We start from the raw sequence: 22842 nt of genomic DNA on the forward strand, positions 1-22842 counted from the left end.
CACGAAAAAATATCATGGCAACATAACAAAATCGATTCATATCACAAATTGCCCAATGGACACAACCAAAATTTCAAAGACACAACCAAATCAAATAATTTCACAATAGATAGCTGAAGGCTCCACAAAATATGTATAACACTCCAAAAATAATCAGCAGAGATAGAAATTACTCAGCATAAAGCAAAACCTTCATTAATTAAAATTTAGATAATTATATTAACTCTTCTTTTTAAACTTGCTTAATTAATTATTTGCATAAGAAAAATTCATAATGAAAATTAAATTCCAAGAATATCAACCATCAAACTCACGGGATTCACATAAATATACAAGTAATAATTACATCAAATTGTCATATAAAAACAAATTCAATAAATGTGATTTGAGGCATGGCAAATAGATAATTAAATATATGCCAACAATTATATAATTTACTACACAATATTCTCAAGACTTTAACTAAATAAACTTTGCATATATAAACCCGAGTACGTACTCGTCACCTCGCGTACTCGGCATTTTATATTTCACAAATGGCACATAAGACTCGATGCCTAAGGGGTAATTCCTCCACTCGAGGTTAAGCAAGACAGTTACCCTTTTGAAGTTAGGCCGATATTCCAAAATAGCCTTCTTGCTTGAATTGACATTCGTACAGCTCAAATCTATCCAAATTAATTGTATAACTTCATTAAAATTCATCAGAAATATTTTCGGATAATAATACATCGACTTAAAAATTTATTTAAAAAAGTCAACAAAAGTCAATGTGGGGCCCGCCTCTCGGAACCCGACATAATTTTCATAAAATCCGAACACCCATTCCGATACGAGTTCAACCATACCAATTTTATCGAATTCTAATAACAACTCAACCTCCAAATCTTAAATAAGTTTTTGGAAGATTTTACAAAAATCTTGATTTTCCTCCATTTAATTCCGAATTAAATGATGGATTCAAAGGCATAATCATGGAAATTAATCAAAACTGGATTAGAATCACTTACCCCAAACACCCATGCAAGAATCTCTCAAAAAATCACCTTCCGCCGAGCTCCCAATTTGATTTTGTGTTATGAACTCAACCTCCCATTTTTTGGACTTTTAATTCTGCTCAGATAGGCCTTCTTCGCGAACGCGTCCATCTCATCGCGTTCGTGTAGAGCAAAAATCCACGGATCAGAATTACTCTTCGCGAACGCATAGCTTCACCTGCTATACCCTTCACGAATGCGTAGCTTCACTTGCCATACCCTTCGCGAACGTGTTCTCCTCTACGCGAACGTGTAGAACAACTCATTGGAGTCCCAACTGCCTTTTCTTCCTCTTCGCGAATGCGAGCTCTAACACGCGAACGCGATACCCATCTTTCTACACCTTCGCGAATGCGGGACCTTCATCGCGAACGCGAAGGCCAAATTTCAGCAGCACTCAAACTTCCTCTACGCGAACGCGTATAAGGAAACTAGCACCAGCAGAATCTGATGCTTCAGCTATAACACAAAGCCCGATTCTAATCCGTTAACAATCCGGAACACCCCCGATGCCCGGGGGACCTCAACCAAATACATCAACAAGTCCTAAAACATCATACGAACTTAGTTGAATTCTCAAACAACATCAAAGCGACAAATCGCTCCTCAAATCAAGATTTATGAACTTTGAACTTTCAAATTCTATATCTTGTGCCGAAATACATCAAATCAATCCGGAATGACTTCAAATTTTGCACACAAGTAATAATTGACATAACAGAGGTATTCAAATTTTCAGAATCGGATTTCGACCTCGATATCAAAAAGTCAACCTCCCGGCCAAACTTCCCAAAAATTCATCTTTCGCCATTTGAGGCCAAATCCTCTACAGACCTCCAAATAATTTTTCGGACACGCTCCTAAGTCCAAAATACCATACGGAGCTATTGACATCATCAAAATTCCATTCCGGAGTCGTTTGCTCAAAAGTCAACTCTCATGCCAACTCTTTCCATTTAAACTTCTAATTAAGAATTTCTCTTTTAATTTAATTTCGAATCTTCAGTAGATCAAACTCGACCACACCCGCGGGTCGTAATACATATTGCGAAGCTGCTCGAGACCTTAAGTCGCTGAACGGGGCGTTAATTCTTAAAATGACAAGTCGGGTCGTTACATTAGATCAACGAGTTTTTTTTCCTTTTATGTTGACTAATTTGTGCATGATAAGAAAAAAATTAATGAGAAGTAATCATAATTCTTATGTTCACTTGATAGCTTTAAACATTTACTACCATTAGTAATTATGCCTACAAGGGAACTTCATTAAAAACTAACTATGCATTGTTTCAGATTTTTACATTTGTTTTTGTTACTTATGTGTTAATAATGTTGACTAATTTGTGCATGATAAGAAAAAAATTAATGAGAAGTAATCATAATTCTTATGTTCACTTGATAGCTTTAAACATTTACTACCATTAGTAATTATGCCTACAAGGGAACTTCATTAAAAACTAACTATGCATTGTTTCAGATTTTTACATTTGTTTTTGTTACTTATGTGTTAATAATAATGATTTATACATGATCAAGATACATTACGGTGAACTACTATATATTGAGTAATATAAACAATTTTTATTTTCCTTATATATATAATTTTTATTCTTTTTAATTAACTACATCGTAATTCATAAGCGAATGCTATTGTATTTCACTAGTATGACCATACATTTTTTCCCAAATTTGTATCATAAATTTTGTAGAAAAAAGGGAATAAAAGGAAATATGATTTTAAGAAGTTGACCAAACAGTTCATTTGATCCTTATAACAAATTTAACTCATTAACTTCTAGAGCTCGTTTGGACGTGAGAAATTTTTTTATTTTTTTCAAAAAAATTTCACTTTTTTTCCGAAATTAGCGTTTGTTAATAAAATTTTTAATTTTCACTTGAATATGCATTTTAAAAATTTTCGAAAATTTGAAAAACTCCAAAAAACTGTTTTTAAATTTTTTTACTCAAATCACTCACAAAACTTCAAAAACAACCCAAAATTATATTCATGCCCAAACACAACTCTAAATTTCAAATACCATTTTCACTTGAAATTTTTTTTCCCCGTATTTTGGAATTTTACAATTCTTATGTCCAAACGCCCACCTAATCAATTTTGAATTTAGGGGTAAGTTCTGCGCACACACTATCCTCCTCAGACCACACTCGTGAGATTATACTGGATTTATTGTTATTGTTTTAGATAAGAATATTAGTTGTCTAATTCAAATAACTTTATTTGTTCACTTTAAGACATTATCGAAAACCTCCAAATGAACAATTTCAAGAATTTTGATAAATTACTTAAAAACAGAAAAACGTAATTTTTTCCTTTTTTATTTTGGTTAAAAAATCATAATCCAAAAAAGCCCCAAATTGTAGAGAGAACAACTGTGCAGTATGCAGTCACTTTCAAACCAATATTTATTTTCTATAAATAACATCTATCATAGATTAACAAAAAGATCTATCTACATTGCTCCTCTAATAATATGTAACTTTCATTCTATAACTATATCTTATCTATATATAAAAGGTAAGAAAGTATCACGAGAACTACTCAGGAGATATATATTTTAAATTATTTCCAAAAAAATAAATAAAGAAACTAGAAACAGGAAAAGTAATAAAAGGCTGCAGAAACAAAAACACTTTCATCAAATGCCTTACAGAAGAATTGATGGCGGCTATAGTGGGGAAAAAAAAGAAAATCTTAGAAAAGAAATATAGAGAGAGAAAAAGGAAGTAACTTTATACGTATCTAGAAAGAGATATAATAATAGTAGTATTATCTTGAATGCACATTTAGATTTAGGAGAGAGAAATGAGAGAAACATATATAAACATGGGATTACAAGCATACTTCAACAGATTCTGTTAATCTCTTTTGAACATCTTCAGAGTCTTTTGAAAGTCTAAAGAGAATGAAGAGAAGTGAGAAAAGTGTGAAGAGAGAGGATGGGGACAAGCGTCCAGGGCTCCACGTGGCATGTTCTGAGTGGAAAAGTCTCTTGGCTCGCTTCCCACAGAGCCCCAGTCAACCCCACCACCCCAAAAACCCCCCTACCCACCCCCCCCATTGCCCCTGCCCATGTCAGTGTTGGTGTTGGGTGTGTTTGTGTTGTGTTGTGTTGTGTGTTATGATGTGTAACCCCCAAAGTCCTATAACCCCGGTGAATCCGTATTTGGATGCACTCTCTCTCCTCTCTCTAAAACCTCTCTTTCGCTTTCACGCTCTATTTATATCTTTTGTCTGCCTTCTACCGCTTTCTCTCTCTTTTCTCTCGTTCTTGTATTCCCTCATACCCTAAATTGGGCTACTCCCCCTTTGCCCCTTTTACTTGTGGTTCTTGATTCAGCTCCCTATATATAAAGATTGAATTTTTATGAGTTTTTGATCCATAGAAAAGATTGGTATGTGCTAATCTTTATCTGGGTTGTTCTCATTCTTTATTTGGGGTTGCTTGTTTTTGTGTTTTATATGTAATTTGAGCTGATTCTTGTGTGCTTCTGCTGTTCATTTTGATGTGGGTGTTGCTTGATTGGTGGGAAATGTTGTGTGTTTTTAGCTTCAATTTTGCTGTAGTTTTGATGTTTGGTGATTTAGAGTGTGTTTTTTCGTTGCTAAATGAAATGGTTTGAGGGGTTTTGCAAAGAGATGAATGTCTGTGGTGCTTAGGTTGTGATCATTGTTAGTTCAATTCAGCTGTGCATGCATGTGATGGTTTTTTACTATAGCACATTGATTAAGGGCTTGTTCTGCTGAATTGATAGAGAGGAAAATGTAATCCTTATTGCTTTAATTATTCCAAATGGCTTTAGTTAGTCGAGTGACTATGAGCATTTGTATGGCTAGTTTCAACTTGATTAAAAGGTCTATTGAAATAAAAATTAAGGATTCCTTGATAGCAATTATGCTGTTTTCCTTAACTGGTTGAATTTTGACTTAAGTTTTAGTATATTAATTTTTTTACGTCAATAGCTTTGATATGAATGAAATGCGTAGGTCGTAGTTGGAAGTGAAGCACATGGTCTAATTTTCCGTATCTCGCAACTTGTCTTACTTTGACATAAGCCTTTGTAATCAGATTCCGTTTGAGGGCTTTAAATACTTCCCACACATATATATTCAGCATATCGTCTAATTTTCCGTATCTCGTAACCTGTCTTACTTTGGAATAAGCCTTTGTAATCAGATTCTGTTTGAGGGCTTGGTTTAAATCCTTTTCACACATATATATTCAGCAGATCGTCTAATTTCCCGTCTCTCGTAATCTGTCCTACTATGGCATAAGCCTTTGTAATCAGATTCCGTTTGAGGGCTTGGTTTAAATCCTTTCCCATATATCTATAATCAGCACATGGTCTAATTTCCCGTTTCCCGTAACCTAGTTCGGAAAGCTTCTGAAAGATATGCGTTGCTTTACGTTATATTAGTCAACATAGTGTATTCATATCTGTCTATTTGGATGCAATTTTTTTGCTGAACATGTCCTACTACATTAATAGCGTACCTTACTGCAGACTTAGTCCTGATGTTCATTTTAGATTAGCCAATTATCTACTTTAGGCTGCTAACTTCATTCAAAGGTTAATTGTAGTGATTTTCTAGAAATTATTAGGTCAGTACTTGTCTCTGCAAAGTCAGTCCATGTTTAGTGCTCTCAATGATTTTATTTCTTGTGTTCTTTCCACCATTTAATTTCGAGGGAGCTTTCTTCTTTCTTACACATTAATTTAGATGAGTTTTATGGATATAATTGCAGCATTCCGCTTTGCACCCTCTTTCTTCTTTCGTACACATTAATTATGCTAGGTCTTCACAAGCTAGTACCATGTACGTAATAAATGATTATTTGCAACTAAAACAGTGTCTGATTTACTTTTTCAGCGAATGAAGTAGTTAATCAGTTAACTAAGTTGACATCTATGTGAATGCATGTTTTAGAAAGCTCCAGCACATTATGGTATGTTCATCCTATAAAAGTGGCTTTCTCCATTTCTTTTATAGTGTTAAGAGCGTCGAAGAAGTCCTCTTGAAAGAAAAATAGAAGAAGGGACAAAATAGAAGCGAGATCAATGTCTAGGGAGCTTTGTTGAAATGTAGACTAAAATGTACTAATTCTTTTGCCTATTTGAATAGCCTACTATGTTTTCGGTTCATGCAGTATGCTCGAATCTTCCTTCTTTACCTTTGTTTCTGAAAGGTGTTCTATTTTTGTTCTTGAGGTTTATGATCTAATGCTCTTAGCAACAAACCTTGCAGGAATATGTGATCACATTTGATGCCTGGAGGTCATGATATTCCCCTGTTGTTGCTGGCTTGAGATGTACAACCCCGTTTGCAATGATGAAAGAAAACGGTTCACTGTCCAGTAAAATGCTTAACGGAGACTGGGTCTTAAAACGCAAGCGTCGGAAACTACCATCTGGACCTGACACATCGAATGGCAAAGAAAAGGCTTCAAAACCCTTGGATTTATCGTCAAGTAACTCATCCAAAAGTCGAGTGAAGAGTGAAATCACTTCAAGTCGTTCTTCTTCTAGCAAGAAGAAAGGAAATGATGGGGTTAGTATGTTCTTTATGATCTACTTAATTTCTTTTTCAATTTATGGTTGCGACAGTACATGGCAAACAAGACTTGAGCTGTAGTTCAGGAAGAAAATTTCCAATGAAACTTACTTCTTGATCAAGATATCAACATGCTTCTTTAGCTTACTATTCTTAAAGTTTTTTTTGTCCTCATTTTTTTGTTCATTCTTTACGAGTATGTTACCTTTAATCTCTCGCTGTTAGCTTTGCTATCGTCTTGCCAGGACAGTAAGGCCAAAATATATAGTGCTATTTGAGAATTTATTGCCTTGCAGTGTGATTTAAGTATTTTCCAACTGGGCTTTTTATCGCTTTCTATACATTTGCATTTTCAAACTGCTTCTGACTCTTGTTTTCTTTTGCTCTCATCCAGTACTATTATGAATGTGTTGTTTGTGATCTTGGTGGAAATTTGCTTTGTTGTGAAAGCTGTCCGCGAACCTACCATCTTCAGTGTCTGGATCCTCCTCTAAAGGTATATTTGGTAGTTACTTTATTTAAAGGCAGATTTACTTTTTTCTTTTAAATCTTTCATGTATTAATTTGAGTTTTCCTTTTCATTTTATCCCATCCACTTTATTTTTGTTGCTGATAAATTTTTGTATCTATACAGCGTATACCGACCGGAAAGTGGGAATGTCCTAGTTGTTATCAGAAGAAGGATCCCCTTGAGTCTGTTAATCACCTAGATACTGTTGCCAAACGAGCAAGAACGAAGGTTACAGGTGGAAAAGCAAAAAATGAAAATAAATCATCTGGAATCTCCAAGGTATCCCTAATATTTGAAAGCTCCATTCCTGGTAAGAGAAGATCCTCGGCAAGAGAAAAAACACCTTTATCACATCGCAACCCAATGGAGAAGCTGGGTACTTCCCCCAATGATGTTTCTTGTGATATTAAATCAAGTCATCATTCCCAGCATGGTGCTGCGGATGATAAGTCATCGTACGCAGGTGTTGATAATGAAAAGGAGGTGCCTCCTGCTGCAGATACTCCAGTTGAGAAGGAAGTGCCTTCTTCTGATACACCAGTTGAGAAAGAGGTGCCTTCTGCAGATACTCCAGTTGAGAAAGAGGCGCCTTCTGCAGATACTCCATTGGAGAAGTCGAGCTCTTCCATGAATGAAGCGACACCCTTTTTAAATTTATCAGATTCAAAGAAAAATGAAAAAGCCTCTGAAAAGAAGCCTGACTTACCTTCTAGTGATAGATCTCCAGGTGATGAACCTGTAGCTATGTCGGAGGCTGCTTCTAGGAAAGACAGGAAAAGAAAACCTAATTTTTACAACATTGACAGCCAGAGCAAATCTAGGACTGACAAGGGAAAGCGAGCTGCTGATAATTCTAGAAAGTCAGGTTCAAAGTCAAGTAAATTGCAGAAAAAACGTAAGCGTTTTGATCATCAGCCTTCAGTGGCTCCGTCAAAAAGGGATGGGAGAGATATGGTTGAAGTCCAGCTTAAAGATGAGGTACAATCCCTCTGTTAAGTATTCTTTCTCAAATTTGAATAGTTTTTGCTCAATAGACTTCACTTTTAAAAAAAAGGTATGATATTTTATTAATTGAACTATTGAAGGCATCCAGAAGATGCAGTATTACAAAAAACTATGATGCTTGGTTCCTATACTAAACTCAAGGAACCCATGAATTCTGAAAGTTGATTTGCATAAGGTGCTTTACTAAAATAATATCAACTACTCAAATTAATAAGACATCTAACTTTTAGGGATGGAATAGAATTTGAGGTTCCTTCAAGACATCTCAGATTCCACCCCCTCTCTGTATACAACTAGGAATGGCTTGCCACATATTTCTTCTTGATTTTGCACCTTCCAACTGCACCAACTGATTAAGGCATCCTTCATGCTAAGTAGCTCAATCCACTGTAACCCAAAAATGTTTTGGAACATGTCCCATAGACTTCTGGTAATAATGCAAATTAAGAACAAGTATCTGACGTCCTCCGCGTTAAAGTTGCTCAAGTGACAGCTATTACATGGACTGAAGCCTCTTCATCAGGTTTTGCTCGATAGGTTTTATTGTTGCTTTTTCTATGTCTCGAAACTGGCATGCAATAAGACTGATAAAAAAGAAAAAGAAAACAGGCATGCAATAATGGGAATGCCCTCAGTCTATTTTATCCTTTTAAACTAAGATATGAATGCTGAAATATTGTGATAACCTACTTTCAAGAGAGGAGACTGTAGTTAAGTATTAAGGCCTTCAACGTTGTGGAGCATGCAGAATTATTACCAAAGAGGGATCGAACCTTAATGTTGACCATCATGCCTAGTTAATTGATAATAGTTAATCTGATAGTATACGTTCTTTGACAGAGATTGCCATCAGTTTAGTAAAGCTCTGAAGGGGATTTAACTGAGACAGCTATAGGAAGCTGTCTGATTAGGAGCATGCTCAAACCTTCAAGATATAAGGGTAGATAATAGAAGTAGGCTTCTTTGAAATTATAGGAAGTGTGCATGATGGCAAGGACGAGTAGAATCACAAGGTTGGAGGTTGTTTTTTGGGGTTCCTTATACTTCCTGTTTACTACTTATTTGAGTTGATGCAAGACTGGCAAAAATTTCATGGCTGTATTTCTCTTCGGACCTTTTATGGAAAATTCCTACTTGTATACAAGATAGGTTTTCTCTTGTAGAGAACCGTTTTTCTGTAGGTTCTCTACTCCTTTTTTTGGGGGTATTATACTGAGTTTCCATCATCAATAAATTTATTTACTTTATCCCAAAAAAGAGAGAGACATAGTTTTGACTTTTTCTAACTTCTCTTCTCTCTAAGTTAGATACCTTCTTTTTGACTTATTTACCTTCTTTTTATAAGATAAGAAATTCCATTAATGAAGTACCAAGGAGGTACTGCAAAACAACAAGCAAAAGTTACAGTACTGCTGATTGCTGGCGCTAATTCATCCTCAGAAGCTGCAAAGAATTAATATACTGGGACATTTTCTATCATGTTGTTCCTACACCAAAAATATAAATTTTGAAGACATCTATTTTTAACAAAAGATATGTGCTGTCTTAGTTAGAGGATCTTTGAGAACCATTCTTTGGTGTTAGGTTCAATCTTTTTTTTAGTATAGGGCTTGTATACAGGCTTTCCCATCATCAATAGAGAAACATAGTTTTTCCTTCTCAAAAAATAGAGAAACATAGTTTTGATGGCGTCTTTCTCTCTATGTTAGAGGTCTTTTGTGGGATGGGTATTATAGGCAGTGTGGAGTACTACTCTAGGCTTCAGTTCATTTTTTGTCACAATTCACTCGTTAACTGGCTGGTAAGGATAATAGTAGTTCCATAAGGATGTGTGCTTCTTGAGGAGACGAGTTCGATTCTACACCATGTTCATGATGTTTCTGTTAAAACAATTTATTGCTTGGGTTAGGAAGACCTTGGATGTGATTTTTATGTTTAGCGCAAAATAAGAAAATGGTTTAGCTCGTAATCAAGATCATAAGATTTGCGGTATAGTTGTCAAATTTGAGAGGGAAGGGAATAATGGCCCATTAAGGCATTACTGTAAAGGTATTCAAGGTGGTGAACTTGATAATGGAGTAGATGCTGAACTTGGTAAAAACTCATAAAGCCCTCCTCAGCACTTAATCAATTAACTATATCCCATGTACGTTTGCATGGCACAGCAATAGTTTTCCTCTTTTCAGGATGAACAACTCTATTAAAGGGTTTCTGAACAAGTTAGCTAGTGTGTGAGGGGCCAAGAAAGTCAAGTGAGGAATGAATTCATTTTTTTGGAGAAAATGTGGGTTCTACTTCCTAAGATGATCGTCCAGATTTTGAATAAATGTTTTCTTGGGATTCAAGCTTGATAGATGGATAATAGATGAGGTGGTATCGTCTAGTGTTATTCTTCTAGAAGAGAACTCTCACGATAAAGAAGAGAAATTGATGTGTGGACATTAGCATATACTGTGATGTAGCACTTCTCTTAAATTAGAAAAGCAGAAACAATTTTTCTATTGTGGGTAAGCTGGTTTTGGGTTACAAAAATCAAGGTTCTGGGTTACAAAAGTTGGAATTTTCGTGGCTTTTCTAGGGTTTAGTGGAATGATAATGACCCCAAAATAAATTCTCAAAACTTCTTAACTTATTAAAAAAAATGTTTTTTTTTAGTGTGGGATGTTTTCAGTTCCAGACTATTTTGCTTTATTTATTTCTTTTACATGTGGGACAATTATTTGCTTATTCTGATGTTGTTTCTATTATGTGTAAATGTGCATGTCCACTTTTGCATGTGATTAAATTTCTATCTTAGAAGAAAGAACTTTTTCAAAAAGGGAATAGTAATAACCTGATGGAAGAATTACGGCGTCCCTGTACTTGTGGGATTATCAGCAGCGGTCCTTGACTTCTTCAATAGAGTACTCCTAGTTCTTGCTTCTTTTTGAGTTTAATGGAGAGTGCTTACCCATAAAAGAATTGAAAAAGCAGAAAAATAAAAAGAAATAGTGGAGCTTCGTAGTTTCTTTTTGGATTCTTTCCTAATAATAACAGTTTTGTTTGAAGGGTGTGGATTAACATGTTTTACGAATTAAAGTAAAAAGCCAAAAAAAGAAAAGCAAAAAAGAGAAGGAAAGGAAACGAGAATTTTCTGAGATGTCTATTTTTCTTTTTGCTTTAACTGTTATTATAATATGCAAAACTAACTTCATAGTTTTTCTTTTGTTGATTCTTTTTTTCCTTTTTGGCTAATGCAGTTGGTTTCTGAAGAGGCTGCTCAGCCATCAGATCTGTCTCGTGAAAAAGGAAAAGTTGCTAGTGAATCATTGATATATGATAATAATGATCTCGATCTTCAACAGGTACTAGTTCCAAGCACTGACTTATAGGTTTATTATCAATTTTTAATAAGGATCTTCTGCTCCTTTTGTCACTCTTTGATGTAATTATTGGAACTTCCTGCTATAAGGGCTGGAAAACCGAGATTATTGATGATAAACTGTTTTCCTACTTCTGACGCATGCTTAATTGCAGGTTGATAGGGTTCTGGCGTGTCGAGTACAAGCTGATAGTAATAGTTGTTCTCATGATATCACCGGAGCAAATGCAAATGACCCTCCATTGGAAGATTCAGCAAGTTTAGCAGATAGAGAGAAAGTAAATGATGGAAAACCTAGCTGTGATGTGCCCGTAGTTGAGGAAAGTATACAGTATTCGGGCAGTGGCTCTCGGGAAATTTTGGACATTACTGATGAAGTAAGGAGCTCAAAGGATGATATCAGAAAGAATAAAATTCAAGTGTACAGAAGATCGGGTAGCAAAGAATGCAAAGAAGGAACTGGCACATTGAAAGAAGACCCTCAAGGTTCAGTATCTGAAGGTGCAATCAACACAAATGAAGAAGACACTGCTGTGAATGCTGATGACCTGGCTAATATGCAGAATACTTCTGGAGAAAGCAGTGACTCCACTGAGAAGAACTATAATGGCCGTGCCAACTCGAAGGATAATGTCACATCTGGGATTCATGAAGTTGGAAATGGCAAGGGGATAGATGAAATGATTACTACAGATACCAGCTCTTTGAAGGGAAGTAAGGAGACTGTCTTGGGTAAGCTGCCACCCTCTACTGGTGTAAATGTCTTCTATGAGTATCTTGTTAAGTGGGTTGGAAAATCACATATTCATAACTCTTGGGTCCCTGAATCTAAACTGAAAGTTCTGGCAAAAAGAAAACTGGACAACTACAAGGCAAAGTATGGGACAACAACAATAAATATTTGTGACGAAAGGTGGAAGATGCCTCAGCGGATAATTGCAACTCGACCTGGTACAGCTGGTTCAGCTGAAGTTTTTGTGAGATGGACTGGCCTTCCTTATGATGAATGTACCTGGGAAAAAATAGAGGAACCTGTGATTGCAAAATCATCTCATTTGATTGATCAATTCAATCAGTTTGAATCCCAAGCATCGACTAGAAATGCTACCAAGGATGATGTAGTGAGCAAAAGGAGAGAATTCCATCAGAATGATATAGTCACTCTGACAGAGCAGCCTAAAGAACTGCAAGGAGGCGCATTATTTCCACATCAAATGGAAGCCTTAAATTGGTTGCGCAAATGCTGGCATAAATCCAAAAATGTTATTCTTGCTGACGAGATGGGGCTTGGGAAGACAGTATCAGCTTCTGCTTTCTTATCATCATTGTATACTGAGTTCAATGCTGCGCTTCCCTCTTTAGTTTTGGTTCCTCTATCCACAATGCCAAACTGGATGGCAGAGTTTCAGTTATGGGCTCCACACCTAAATGTTGTAGAATACCACGGGAGTGCTAAAGCAAGAGCTGTGATTCGCCAATTTGAATGGCATGCAAGTGATCGAAGTAATCTGAGTAAGAAGTCGGCGTCGTACAAATTTAATGTTCTTTTGACTACTTATGAAATGGTTCTCGTTGATTCCCCTTTTCTGCGTGGGATTCCCTGGGAAGTTCTTGTGGTTGATGAGGGACACCGTCTTAAAAATGCTAGTAGTAAGCTCTTTAGCATGCTCAACACATTCTCGTTCCAGCATCGAGTGCTATTGACTGGTACTCCTCTTCAGAACAACATTGGCGAGATGTACAACTTATTAAATTTTTTGCAGCCATCTTCATTTCCTTCACTATCGTCATTCGAAGAGAAGTTTAATGATCTTACAACAGCAGAAAAGGTGGAAGAATTGAAGAAGCTTGTTGCTCCGCACATGCTTCGCAGGCTGAAAAAGGATGCTATGCAAAATATTCCTCCTAAAACTGAAAGAATGGTTCCTGTTGAGTTATCTTCTATTCAGGCAGAATATTACCGTGCAATGCTTACAAAGAACTATCAGCTTCTTCGCAACATTGGGAAAGGAGTTGCACAACAATCGATGCTGAATATTGTTATGCAGTTAAGAAAAGTTTGCAACCACCCGTATCTCATACCAGGAACTGAGCCTGAATCTGGGTCACTAGAATTTCTTCATGAAATGAGGATAAAGGCTTCTGGAAAGCTGACTCTTCTGCACTCTATGCTCAAAAGTTTGCATAAAGAAGGTCACAGAGTCCTCATATTTTCACAGATGACGAAGCTTCTAGATATTCTGGAGGATTACTTGGCAATTGAGTTTGGGCCAAAAACATATGAGAGAGTTGATGGTTCTGTTGCTGTGGCTGATCGTCAAGCAGCAATAGCGCGGTTTAATCAGGACAAAAGTCGATTTGTATTCTTATTATCAACACGCTCTTGTGGCCTGGGGATCAATTTGGCTACTGCGGATACTGTTATTATCTATGATTCTGACTTCAATCCACATGCAGATATCCAGGCGATGAATCGGGCTCACCGTATTGGACAGTCAAAGAGACTTCTAGTGTACAGGCTAGTAGTTCGTGCCAGTGTTGAAGAACGGATACTTCAGCTTGCCAAGAAGAAGTTGATGCTTGATCAGCTTTTTGTGAACAAATCAGGATCCCAAAAGGAGGTTGAAGATATCCTTCGATGGGGAACAGAAGAACTTTTCATTGATTCCTCTAGCATGTCAGAAAACGATGCTGTTGAAGATGAAACAGTTCCTGAAGTAGAGCATAAGCGCAGGAGGACTGGTAGCCTGGGTGATGTGTATAAAGATAAGTGTACGAAAGGCAGCACTAAGATTGTTTGGGATGAAAATGCCATTTCAAAATTGCTTGACCGTACAAATCTTCAGTCAGATTCAGCTGATAACAATGAGGCAGAACTGGAGAATGATATGCTTGGTTCAGTGAAGGTAACCACAGCTCTTCCACAGTTCTGTTAAACTTTAAACGGCTTATCAAAAATGCATATTTCTTAAATGATGCCAGACAAGTGAGACTTTTCCAACTCTATTATTCAGAAGTGGAAGATTGAATATTAGGGTCTGATTTGTAGCTCAAACTGGGAGGAAAGATAGTGGGCACCTAAGGACAGTTGGAAATTGTAAACTGAGCAATCATGAGGGTCCATGATTACAATTTAGGGTTTTAGTCATATTTGACTTATTACTTCGGTTCATCATTGACAAGGTGGGTTGCTCTGATGGTAAGCACCCTCCACTTCCAACCAAGAGGTTGTGAGTTCGAGTCACCCCAAGAGCAAGGTAGGGAGTTCTTGGAGGAAAGGATGCCGAGGGTCTATTGGAAACAGCCTCTCTACCCCAGGGTAAGGGTAAGGTCTGCGTACACACTACCCTCCCCAGACCCCACTAGTGGGATTATACTGGGTTGTTGTTGTTGTTGTTGTTACTTCGGTTCATCATAGTAACAGCAGTAGGAATTGAACTTATTTGAAAAATAAGAAGCATGAATTAAAGAGAGTTGAAACAGATTTGAGAAAGTGAAAAAACATAAATGCCATAGCATAATTCTGCAAGAAATCCATTTGACAAAAGTTTCGATGCAACTGTATCTTACGGACTTAAAGCCTCCAAGGAAACTAGCTCTTGATTTCCAAAATACGTATTTCAGATATACTAGGAAAATTTTAAATTGTTTATCTAAAGACCCATAACTAGATTTTGTGCTGTTATTGCTGAAAGCTATTAAATGACCAAACTACAGTTGGCGTGTAAAACTTAGCAATGTCAACTTAATCTGAATTATAACTTTTCCTGCCAATCTTAAGTAGAAAAGTTTCTCTGGAAACTTCCAGCAGGTAATTTGTCATCTCTGAAACAGTCTTTGTATTCATTGTGGGTTTTGTAGCTTTCATTTTTTCTGATGTGAAAGAAAACTTAGAGTTTGTGTTCTAACTCCATAAGTTGGCCTTTGGCCTGTTGAGTTGTTTAAAATTTAAATGCTCCAGAAGTTTTCTCTGATTCAACCTACTAGGGAAAACATGCTGAATTTATAGGAACTTTAGTTCCCCTAAATTAAAATGTGTTTCAGAACTCTTTCTACATTGTTTACAAGCGAAAAGTTTCTTCATTTGTTCTGTTTATCCTTGAAGATGAAGACTGCTATAGCACATAAGGTACGATTGATTCTAAGTAACGATAAATTTATTAAAGTGGGTATATCCTAATTCTAAAAAAAGCTATTAAAGTGGTGTATGCTTTAGCTGTATTAATATTAAAATATGTTTTGATTTGAATGGGCTACTGTGAATTTTCACTGGATGGATATACATGCTAAAAAAGATGTAGAATCACTTTACTAACTTTAAATGTTCTAACAGAGCTCTGCATGGAAATGAAATTTGTTATGTTTCTTATGTATTAGGTTGGATATTTATGGCGATGTGGTTAGTTTTTGGTCTGTTATGGCATGTAATGACTGTCACACATTCCATTTATTATGGTTCTGTATCTTTGTAAAATGAGTTTTTTTTTTGGCCGTCCATGCTCGTGAATTTAAAGCTTTTCTCTTTATTTAACCACTCTCTTGTGCCTGTTAGTATTCTATAGTTACACAGTTATGATTCTAGTTGTCTTTAACATGACATGCTATTTACAAAAATATTTAAGATTCTATTTGTCTTTAACATGACATGCTATTTACAAAAAAAATTCTAAGGTATTTCTTTCTGCTTTCTGATTCAATAAAGAAGTAATTTTTGCTTCTTTGGAAATTCTTGTGCTAGTTCTTTGGAACAGCAATCATTATAGGATCGTTCCAATGTCTTTCTGAATCTTTCTTTGTGCCTGTTGTGTTTTCTTTCGTCTCTTTTGTTAGTCATTGGAATGGAACGAGGAAGGTGCAGAAGAGCAAGTTGGAATAGCATCACATATGGTGGTGAGTGAAGACACTTGTGTACAAAATGTAGAGAAGAAAGAGGATAACATGGTTGGTAGCACTGAAGAAAATGAGTGGGACAAGCTTCTAAGAGTGAGGTATTGTTCTTGCTACCTTATTTGTATTTGTTTGATAGTATACTATGCTATATGGACTCAGCTATGCATATCTATTCTATGCGGGTGTGCGCAAGTATCAACAATTAAATGTCTAACATAGTTTATATATGAATTTCTTGAAGGTTGAAAAAAATAGTGTTTTGGATTTGTCTTCTATTTATGTGTTTAAGGAATTATCTCGAAAGACCTACAATTTCTTGGAATCCAGGCAAACCTAGCAAAAAAAATAGGGCACAATGTAAAGAAAAGATCTATATAGGTGGTACTAAGTTGAGATTGCGTCTTAGATCATTTTATTACAATTAGTCTAGGTCCAATATTTGCTAGGAGTCTTTTCATAAGCTTACCCCTACTTGTTTGAGATTGAGGCGTTGTTGTTGTTATATACTTATATTTGTGTGTTTCCTTTGCATTAAGTAACTATGACAACACGTCTAACAAGTTGTCCAAATAAAAGAACTCATCATACAGTGAATGGATTTTTAATGAATGCTTCACTTTCTTATGCCAAAGATATTCTTGCAAAACAAAAAACATTGATAGTTATATTCTTGCAAAATTGTTTTCGGTGAGCTAGCTCTATTTTCTTGTAATTAATGAAAGGAAGCTCTTTGACTACTTCAATTACTACCTTAGCAGATTAAAAAGAATAATTACAATGACTTTTCTTGAGGTTGCTCTCTATGTTTCTTGTTCACAAAGCTCAGTCCTTGTTACCAAGGCCAATCACTTCCACCAACTCTTTCAGTTTCTCTACTAGCGCTTGATTTTGGGCATTGTTTTTAAGGCATGTGATGATAGTGAGCCACAGATTTGGTTCTGCAGAAACCCTCCATCACAATCTTCTAAATCTGCATAAAATACATTTTCTTGAAAGTTTCTTCAAATTCTGCGATGCCATGTAAAACCGATGCCATGTAAAACCTTCCGGTTGTTCTCTAGTGCACTTATTACAAGTGATACTGTACTCTTATTAGAGGAAGCTGGTCAAGGTAGACTGATGACAATCTCCCGCCTATCTATGACACTAATGCTCCACATGCTATTGAATGCTATGCTGCTTTTCCACATTGTAGAAGGCACAAAAGGTTGCTTTGTCTTATAGGATCCACTTTGCATGTTCATTGGAAGATATTACAGATTTGAAACAATGGTGGCACAGGCAGTCACAAGACAAGTACAGGATTCAACTCTTGTAGGATTCACTAGTACTGGCTTCCAATAGACAATGTAGAAGAGAAACCAGTGTGTTTGTATTTGAAACAATGGATGTGTTACTGGTGTAGCATTGTTGCAACCATGGGTAAAACGTTTACAATCATTTTCTATACCTTCCAGAGGTTGTTTCAAGTTAGTTTTCACTTGTCTTGGTGTCTTTTTCCCCTTTTGTTTTGGCCGTCGATTCTTCTCGGAGAGAAAGAAATAATGAGCAAAGCACAGGAAGAAGTATTAGAGTTTTTCTATCTTGGTTTATGTAAGTTTTTAAACTGCACATGCTTGGAACAGTTTAGAAGCTTGATGTAGTACCAGAAAGCTTTGCTGCGTTCTCAACGCTTGAAAGACAGTAGTGGTGCTTTTATACAGGAAATGGATGCTGGGCTCAAGGAGACGAAAATATTTGGTAATTTGACAAAAATCTGTCAGTAACATGATTGCTGCTTTTGATGGATCAGTGATTCATGCCCAGGAGTCACTTGATTGATTGGTGAACAAAATGAAGAGAAACTTTAGTACTTAAGAATGCAAGTTTTCAAAACCATGTTAAATGATTACCTTTGAAGTGGTATACTTCATTGTGGCTTTTGGACACTTTCATCACGTTCTTGTGCTTGTAGATGGGAGAAATATCAGAGCGAGGAGGAAGCAGCTCTTGGTCGAGGCAAGCGTCTAAGGAAAGCTGTTTCTTACAGGGAAGCATATGCTTTACCCCCCAGTGAAACATTAAATGAGGTACTTCCATATTGTAAATTTGTATTTCATGTTTAGAGCAGTAAAGTGATAACTTGGGGAATGCAGACTTTTATAATCTGAACCTTTATCTTTTGTTTAGATAAATTCTTCAATCCATCCCCTCAAAATTGTTCAGAATCAGTGTCTTCAATCTCTAAAATTTCGACGTCAACTACCAATTACAGTATTGTGATTCCACAAGCATATAGTTTGTTCTTTTGAAGAATAATTAATTTAATATGGATGATTGTTCCCTAGGAGGGAGTCGCTCTGTAGTTGTCTCATTAAGACATCGTTTTAGATCACTAATTTTGTCCAATAACTGAAATTACAGAGTGGTGCGGAAGAGGAGCAGGAGCCTGAGCCTGAACCAGAGCGAGAATACAGTGCGGCAGGACGAGCATTGAAGGCAAAATAGTGAGTTATACTCTTTGGGCTCTTATCAGCATCTAAATGATTACGGATTTGCTTTAGTGTATTGAGATGGTTCTATTTACCATCTTCTGAATATTAAACATTTTCTTTATGACTCAGTGGGGAAAAAAGTAGCATGCACGATATCGGAATTTCACTTCTTTGTGGCAGGATTATATGAAAAACTTGGCTATATCTGTAAATTATGAACTTTGAAAGATAATATTTATGTGATTGCTTTTGTTGCTTTGGAGCAGTGCTAAGCTTCGCGCTAGGCAAAAAGAACGGCTGGCCCGGAGAAATGCAATTGAAGCGTCTGGCCCCATGGAAGGACTGGCTGGACAAGAGTCTCTCTGTCATCTCCTTCCTCAGCAAGCTCATGATGTGAATCCAATAAATGTACCATTGCAAATCCGGGAAGAGAAACATGCATCTATGAACTTGGATAACAATAGCTTTCTTAAATCATTGAAGGCACAGAAAAACATGGCTGACTCAACCTTAAGGTTGGGAAAGTTGAAACATAAATTGAACGATAACATAGATGTTCTAGTTAAGACAAGTGGTCATCCTCTTCCAGACATTCCCCAGTCAAGTAATCATGCACAAGAGATGAGCTGCATCAATTCAGTGGCCAACGAACACCTTTTACCGGTTCTGGGACTATGTGCTCCTAATGCTCATCAGGTGGAGGCACCACAGAGGAACTTTTCAAAGTCAAACAACAGGCAACACAGACAAGGATTGGGACTGGAGTTCCCAAATATTGCTCCTCGCTCTAAGCTTTCAAGTGAAATGGTTGCTAAACGGCAGGAAAACTTCTCCGGGAGATTCAAATTGCCAGATCTTCCCCTCGATCCTTCACAACAGCCTCCAAAGAGTAGCTTACCTGATTCTTATCTTCTATTCAATCCTGTATGCTCTCTTTCTCTCTCTCTCTCTCTCTCGTGTCTAATGTGTTTTCATGCATATTATAACATGTTTTCATGCATATTAAAATGTAAAATAATGCTTGTGTAAATTCCTAATGTTGGCTTTTCTGCAGCATCCTCCATCTGTTATGCCAGAAAGAGGTTCTGCTGGTAATTTCAAGAATTCTGGTGCTACTTTATCTGATATTCAAGCAAAGACAGGATTGCCCAAATCTTTTGATGAGCCATTTTTACCAAGATACCCATTTCCTGCCATGAACATGCCCCATCCACCCTCTGACTTGTTTCCCAGCTTGTCTTTGGGATCAAGATTTGCAGATTTGAATGAGTCTAGCCACGAGCATCCTGTACTACCGATTTTGCCCAATCTCAAGTTTCCACCTCATGAATCATCTAGGTTTAACCCACAAGAGCAACAGATTCCTCCAGTACTGGGGTTAGGGCAGATGGCGTCGTCATCATCATTTCCCGAAAAACATAGGAAGGTTCTTGAAAACATTATGCTGAGAACTGGGTCAGGATCAGGATCAGGATCAGGCAACCTACTCAAAAGGAGAAACAAACTGGACATTTGGTCTGAAGATGAACTGGATTATCTCTGGATTGGTGTACGTAGATATGGAAGGGGCCATTGGGATGCCATGCTACGAGATCCCAAGTTAAGATTTTCTAAGTATAAAACTCCTGAAGATTTGTCAATTAGGTGGGAAGAGGAGCAGCTCAAGATCTTGGAGGGGCCACCACTACCTGCACCTAAACCATCCAAGCCTACCAAAGTGGGAAAATCAAGCTTCTTCTCAGGCATTTCCGACGCAATGATGGCTCGAGCATTGCATGGTTGTAAACTAAATGAGCAGCTCTTTCCAACACACCTAACAGACATGAAATTGGGATTTGGTGATCTGTCTTCAAGCTTCCCAAATTTGGAACCTCCTGAGCAACTTGGTCTGAATAACAATCATTTCGCACATCTTCCAACTCCCAGCACTGACAAGTATCGTGTGAACATTTCTCGAGATTTTAATGTGGGGTCCTCTGACAGACCAGGGCCATCCTCAGGCTCTCTTATGGAGTCGCCGTTTCTGCTGAATTCGTTGGGCAGCAGTAGCTTGGGCCCTCTTGGTTTGGGTGGCCAGAATAGGTTTGACTTGAAAAAGGAGAATGACATTGGTGCAAGCAGATTTGTTAAATTGCCTAACCTTCTTGACAGGTCATCAAATATCTCACATGATTCGCATAACAATGGGGGAGTTGGTGTATCCAGCAATCTTCCATCGCTTCCTGAACTTAATAAAGGTCAGAATGTTTCTCAATCAAAGGGCAAGGAAGTGGCAGAATGTAGTTCACCGAAGAATAAGCTACCACATTGGCTTCGTGAAGCAGTGAATACTCCAGCAAAACCTCCTGAACCCGATTTACCACCAACTGTCTCTGCAATTGCTCAATCAGTTCGCTTGCTATATGGGGAGGAGAAGCCCTCCCTCCCTCCATTTGTTATTCCTTCTCCACCTCCATCTCGACCCAGGGACCCGCGGTTGAGCTTGAAAAAGAAAAAGAAGAAGAAACACGGACTGCAAGTGATGAGGCAGTTCCAGAAAGATTTTGCAGGAATTAGTGACGTCCAGGGTAGCTCACATGGTGAGGGTATCGCTGGAATGAGTGGTCAACAAGATCCATCATTCCCTTTGCTTTCTAGAATGATGGCCAGAACCTCAGGACTCCCTTCGGTTGAAGCTAACCTTCATATGCCTCCTCCAAGTCTATATGCCAACCCTTCAACTAGTTCAGTTAATACATTTCACCTAAAAAAGACGAGTGCTGGATTGTCTCCCTCACCCGAAGTGCTTCAATTGGTTGCATCCTGTGTTGCACCAGGTCCACCTATTGCTACTAGTTCATGTTTACTTGAAAATATGGTCCCTCGCCGTAAGTCTGTTGATAAGGTTGCATCGTCTGACACCCAAGATTCACATGGAAAGCAGAAAACAAATCAGGTCTCAGCTCCTAGTACATGGGGTCCATTTCAAGCGGAGAAAGAAGAAGTTGAAACTGATAGTGGGGATTCTAGCAAAACTCAGTCAGATCCTGCTCGAGCTAGACAGGTAGACGTAGAGGAAATATCATCTGAAGGGACAGTCTCGGATCATCGGACAGATGACTGTGAACCATAGCTCTTTCCTATGGGGAGTTAATTGTAATCATCTCTCACCGTGTAACTGAAAGTCTCTAAACCTCCATTATTCTCAGTTTTTGTAGGGCAGGATTCAGTTAAAGTAGCAAATACAGTACAGGTTAGACCAATTATTATGTAAAGCTTGTGTAAGAGAAGAGAAAATGTAGAAGTTAGCATATAATGTTGTCGTCGTTCTTAGAGTCGCAAGGTTTTCACCTTGTAAGACTTGTCTACCCTAGGGAGCTGGATTCAGCATTTGATTTAGGACTTCCTAAGTGTCAAAAATGAGGCTCATGTTAGCAAATTTTGCTTGTATGTATTTTATGCAAAGTGGTGTCTGGAATATACAATTCTCCTATCTTTATCACTGTTGATTTAGCAGGTAGAGATGTTGTGGCTATGTGGAAATATAGTGAAATCTGATATCTAGTTAGTGGTTTTGATTGTTTTGAAGACAGGAGGGTAGAGGGAATATAGTACTGATATATTTTTAGGCACAAATTTTACCATGTTTTAGCAATACGCACGGTTCACATATTAACGTATTATAAAATCTAGATTTACAACCCAAAGGCTGTTTTATTTAACTACTAGTGAGTAGTGACAATTTAAAATTGTACTAATGATATTTCTTAAGTCGCAAACATTATTATTTAGAAGCAATTGTATTGCACATATTCACTGAAGTACAAAACATAAGTTTCAATATGAGTAATTCTTCGTATGAAATGGTGAAATTTCAATATGAGTAATTCTTCCAAGATTAACTTAAACTATCATATGATAGTACCACCCTCCATTCAGAAAATGAAAAATAGTGTTATTTCCATGCTGGAACCTTTTTGTTAACACCATTTTTGGTGGTCTATTGTTCTCGG

General features: G+C 37.2%; 1 protein-coding gene across 2 annotated transcripts; it reads left to right on the forward strand.

Moving 5' to 3' along the window:
• Positions 1-4160: 4160 nt before the first annotated feature.
• LOC107777459 (protein CHROMATIN REMODELING 4) lies at positions 4161-22307 on the forward strand. Of its 2 annotated transcripts, none has more exons than XM_075235134.1 (11): positions 4161-4451; positions 6304-6606; positions 7004-7105; positions 7244-8098; positions 11365-11469; positions 11642-14392; positions 16317-16474; positions 18331-18445; positions 18780-18862; positions 19117-19774; positions 19905-22307. In XM_075235134.1, the coding sequence occupies exons 2-11, from the start codon at positions 6385-6387 to the stop codon at positions 21960-21962; spliced, it is 7107 nt and encodes a 2368-aa protein (XP_075091235.1). In that variant the 5' UTR covers positions 4161-4451; positions 6304-6384; the 3' UTR covers positions 21963-22307. The 2 variants fall into 2 exon arrangements, with proteins under 2 accessions (XP_075091235.1, XP_075091236.1); XM_075235135.1 differs by lacking the exon at positions 4161-4451 and adding an exon at positions 5981-6004.
• The last annotated feature ends 535 nt before the right edge of the window (positions 22308-22842 follow it).

This window comes from Nicotiana tabacum, chromosome 17 (genome assembly GCF_000715075.1).
Source record: "Nicotiana tabacum cultivar K326 chromosome 17, ASM71507v2, whole genome shotgun sequence".
In the NCBI taxonomy this organism is placed as follows: Eukaryota; Viridiplantae; Streptophyta; class Magnoliopsida; order Solanales; family Solanaceae; genus Nicotiana; species Nicotiana tabacum.

What these genes read in the sequence shown, in the direction of transcription:
- LOC107777459 (XM_075235134.1), top strand. Translation starts at nt 6,385, where the DNA reads ATGATGAAAGAAAACGGTTCACTGTCCAGTAAAATGCTTAACGGAGAC. An exon ending in GTCTGGATCCTCCTCTAAAG is followed by an intron (nt 7,106 to 7,243) that starts GTATATTTGGTA and finishes GTATCTATACAG; the next exon opens with CGTATACCGACCGGAAAGTG. An exon ending in ATGATCTCGATCTTCAACAG is followed by an intron (nt 11,470 to 11,641) that starts GTACTAGTTCCA and finishes GCTTAATTGCAG; the next exon opens with GTTGATAGGGTTCTGGCGTG.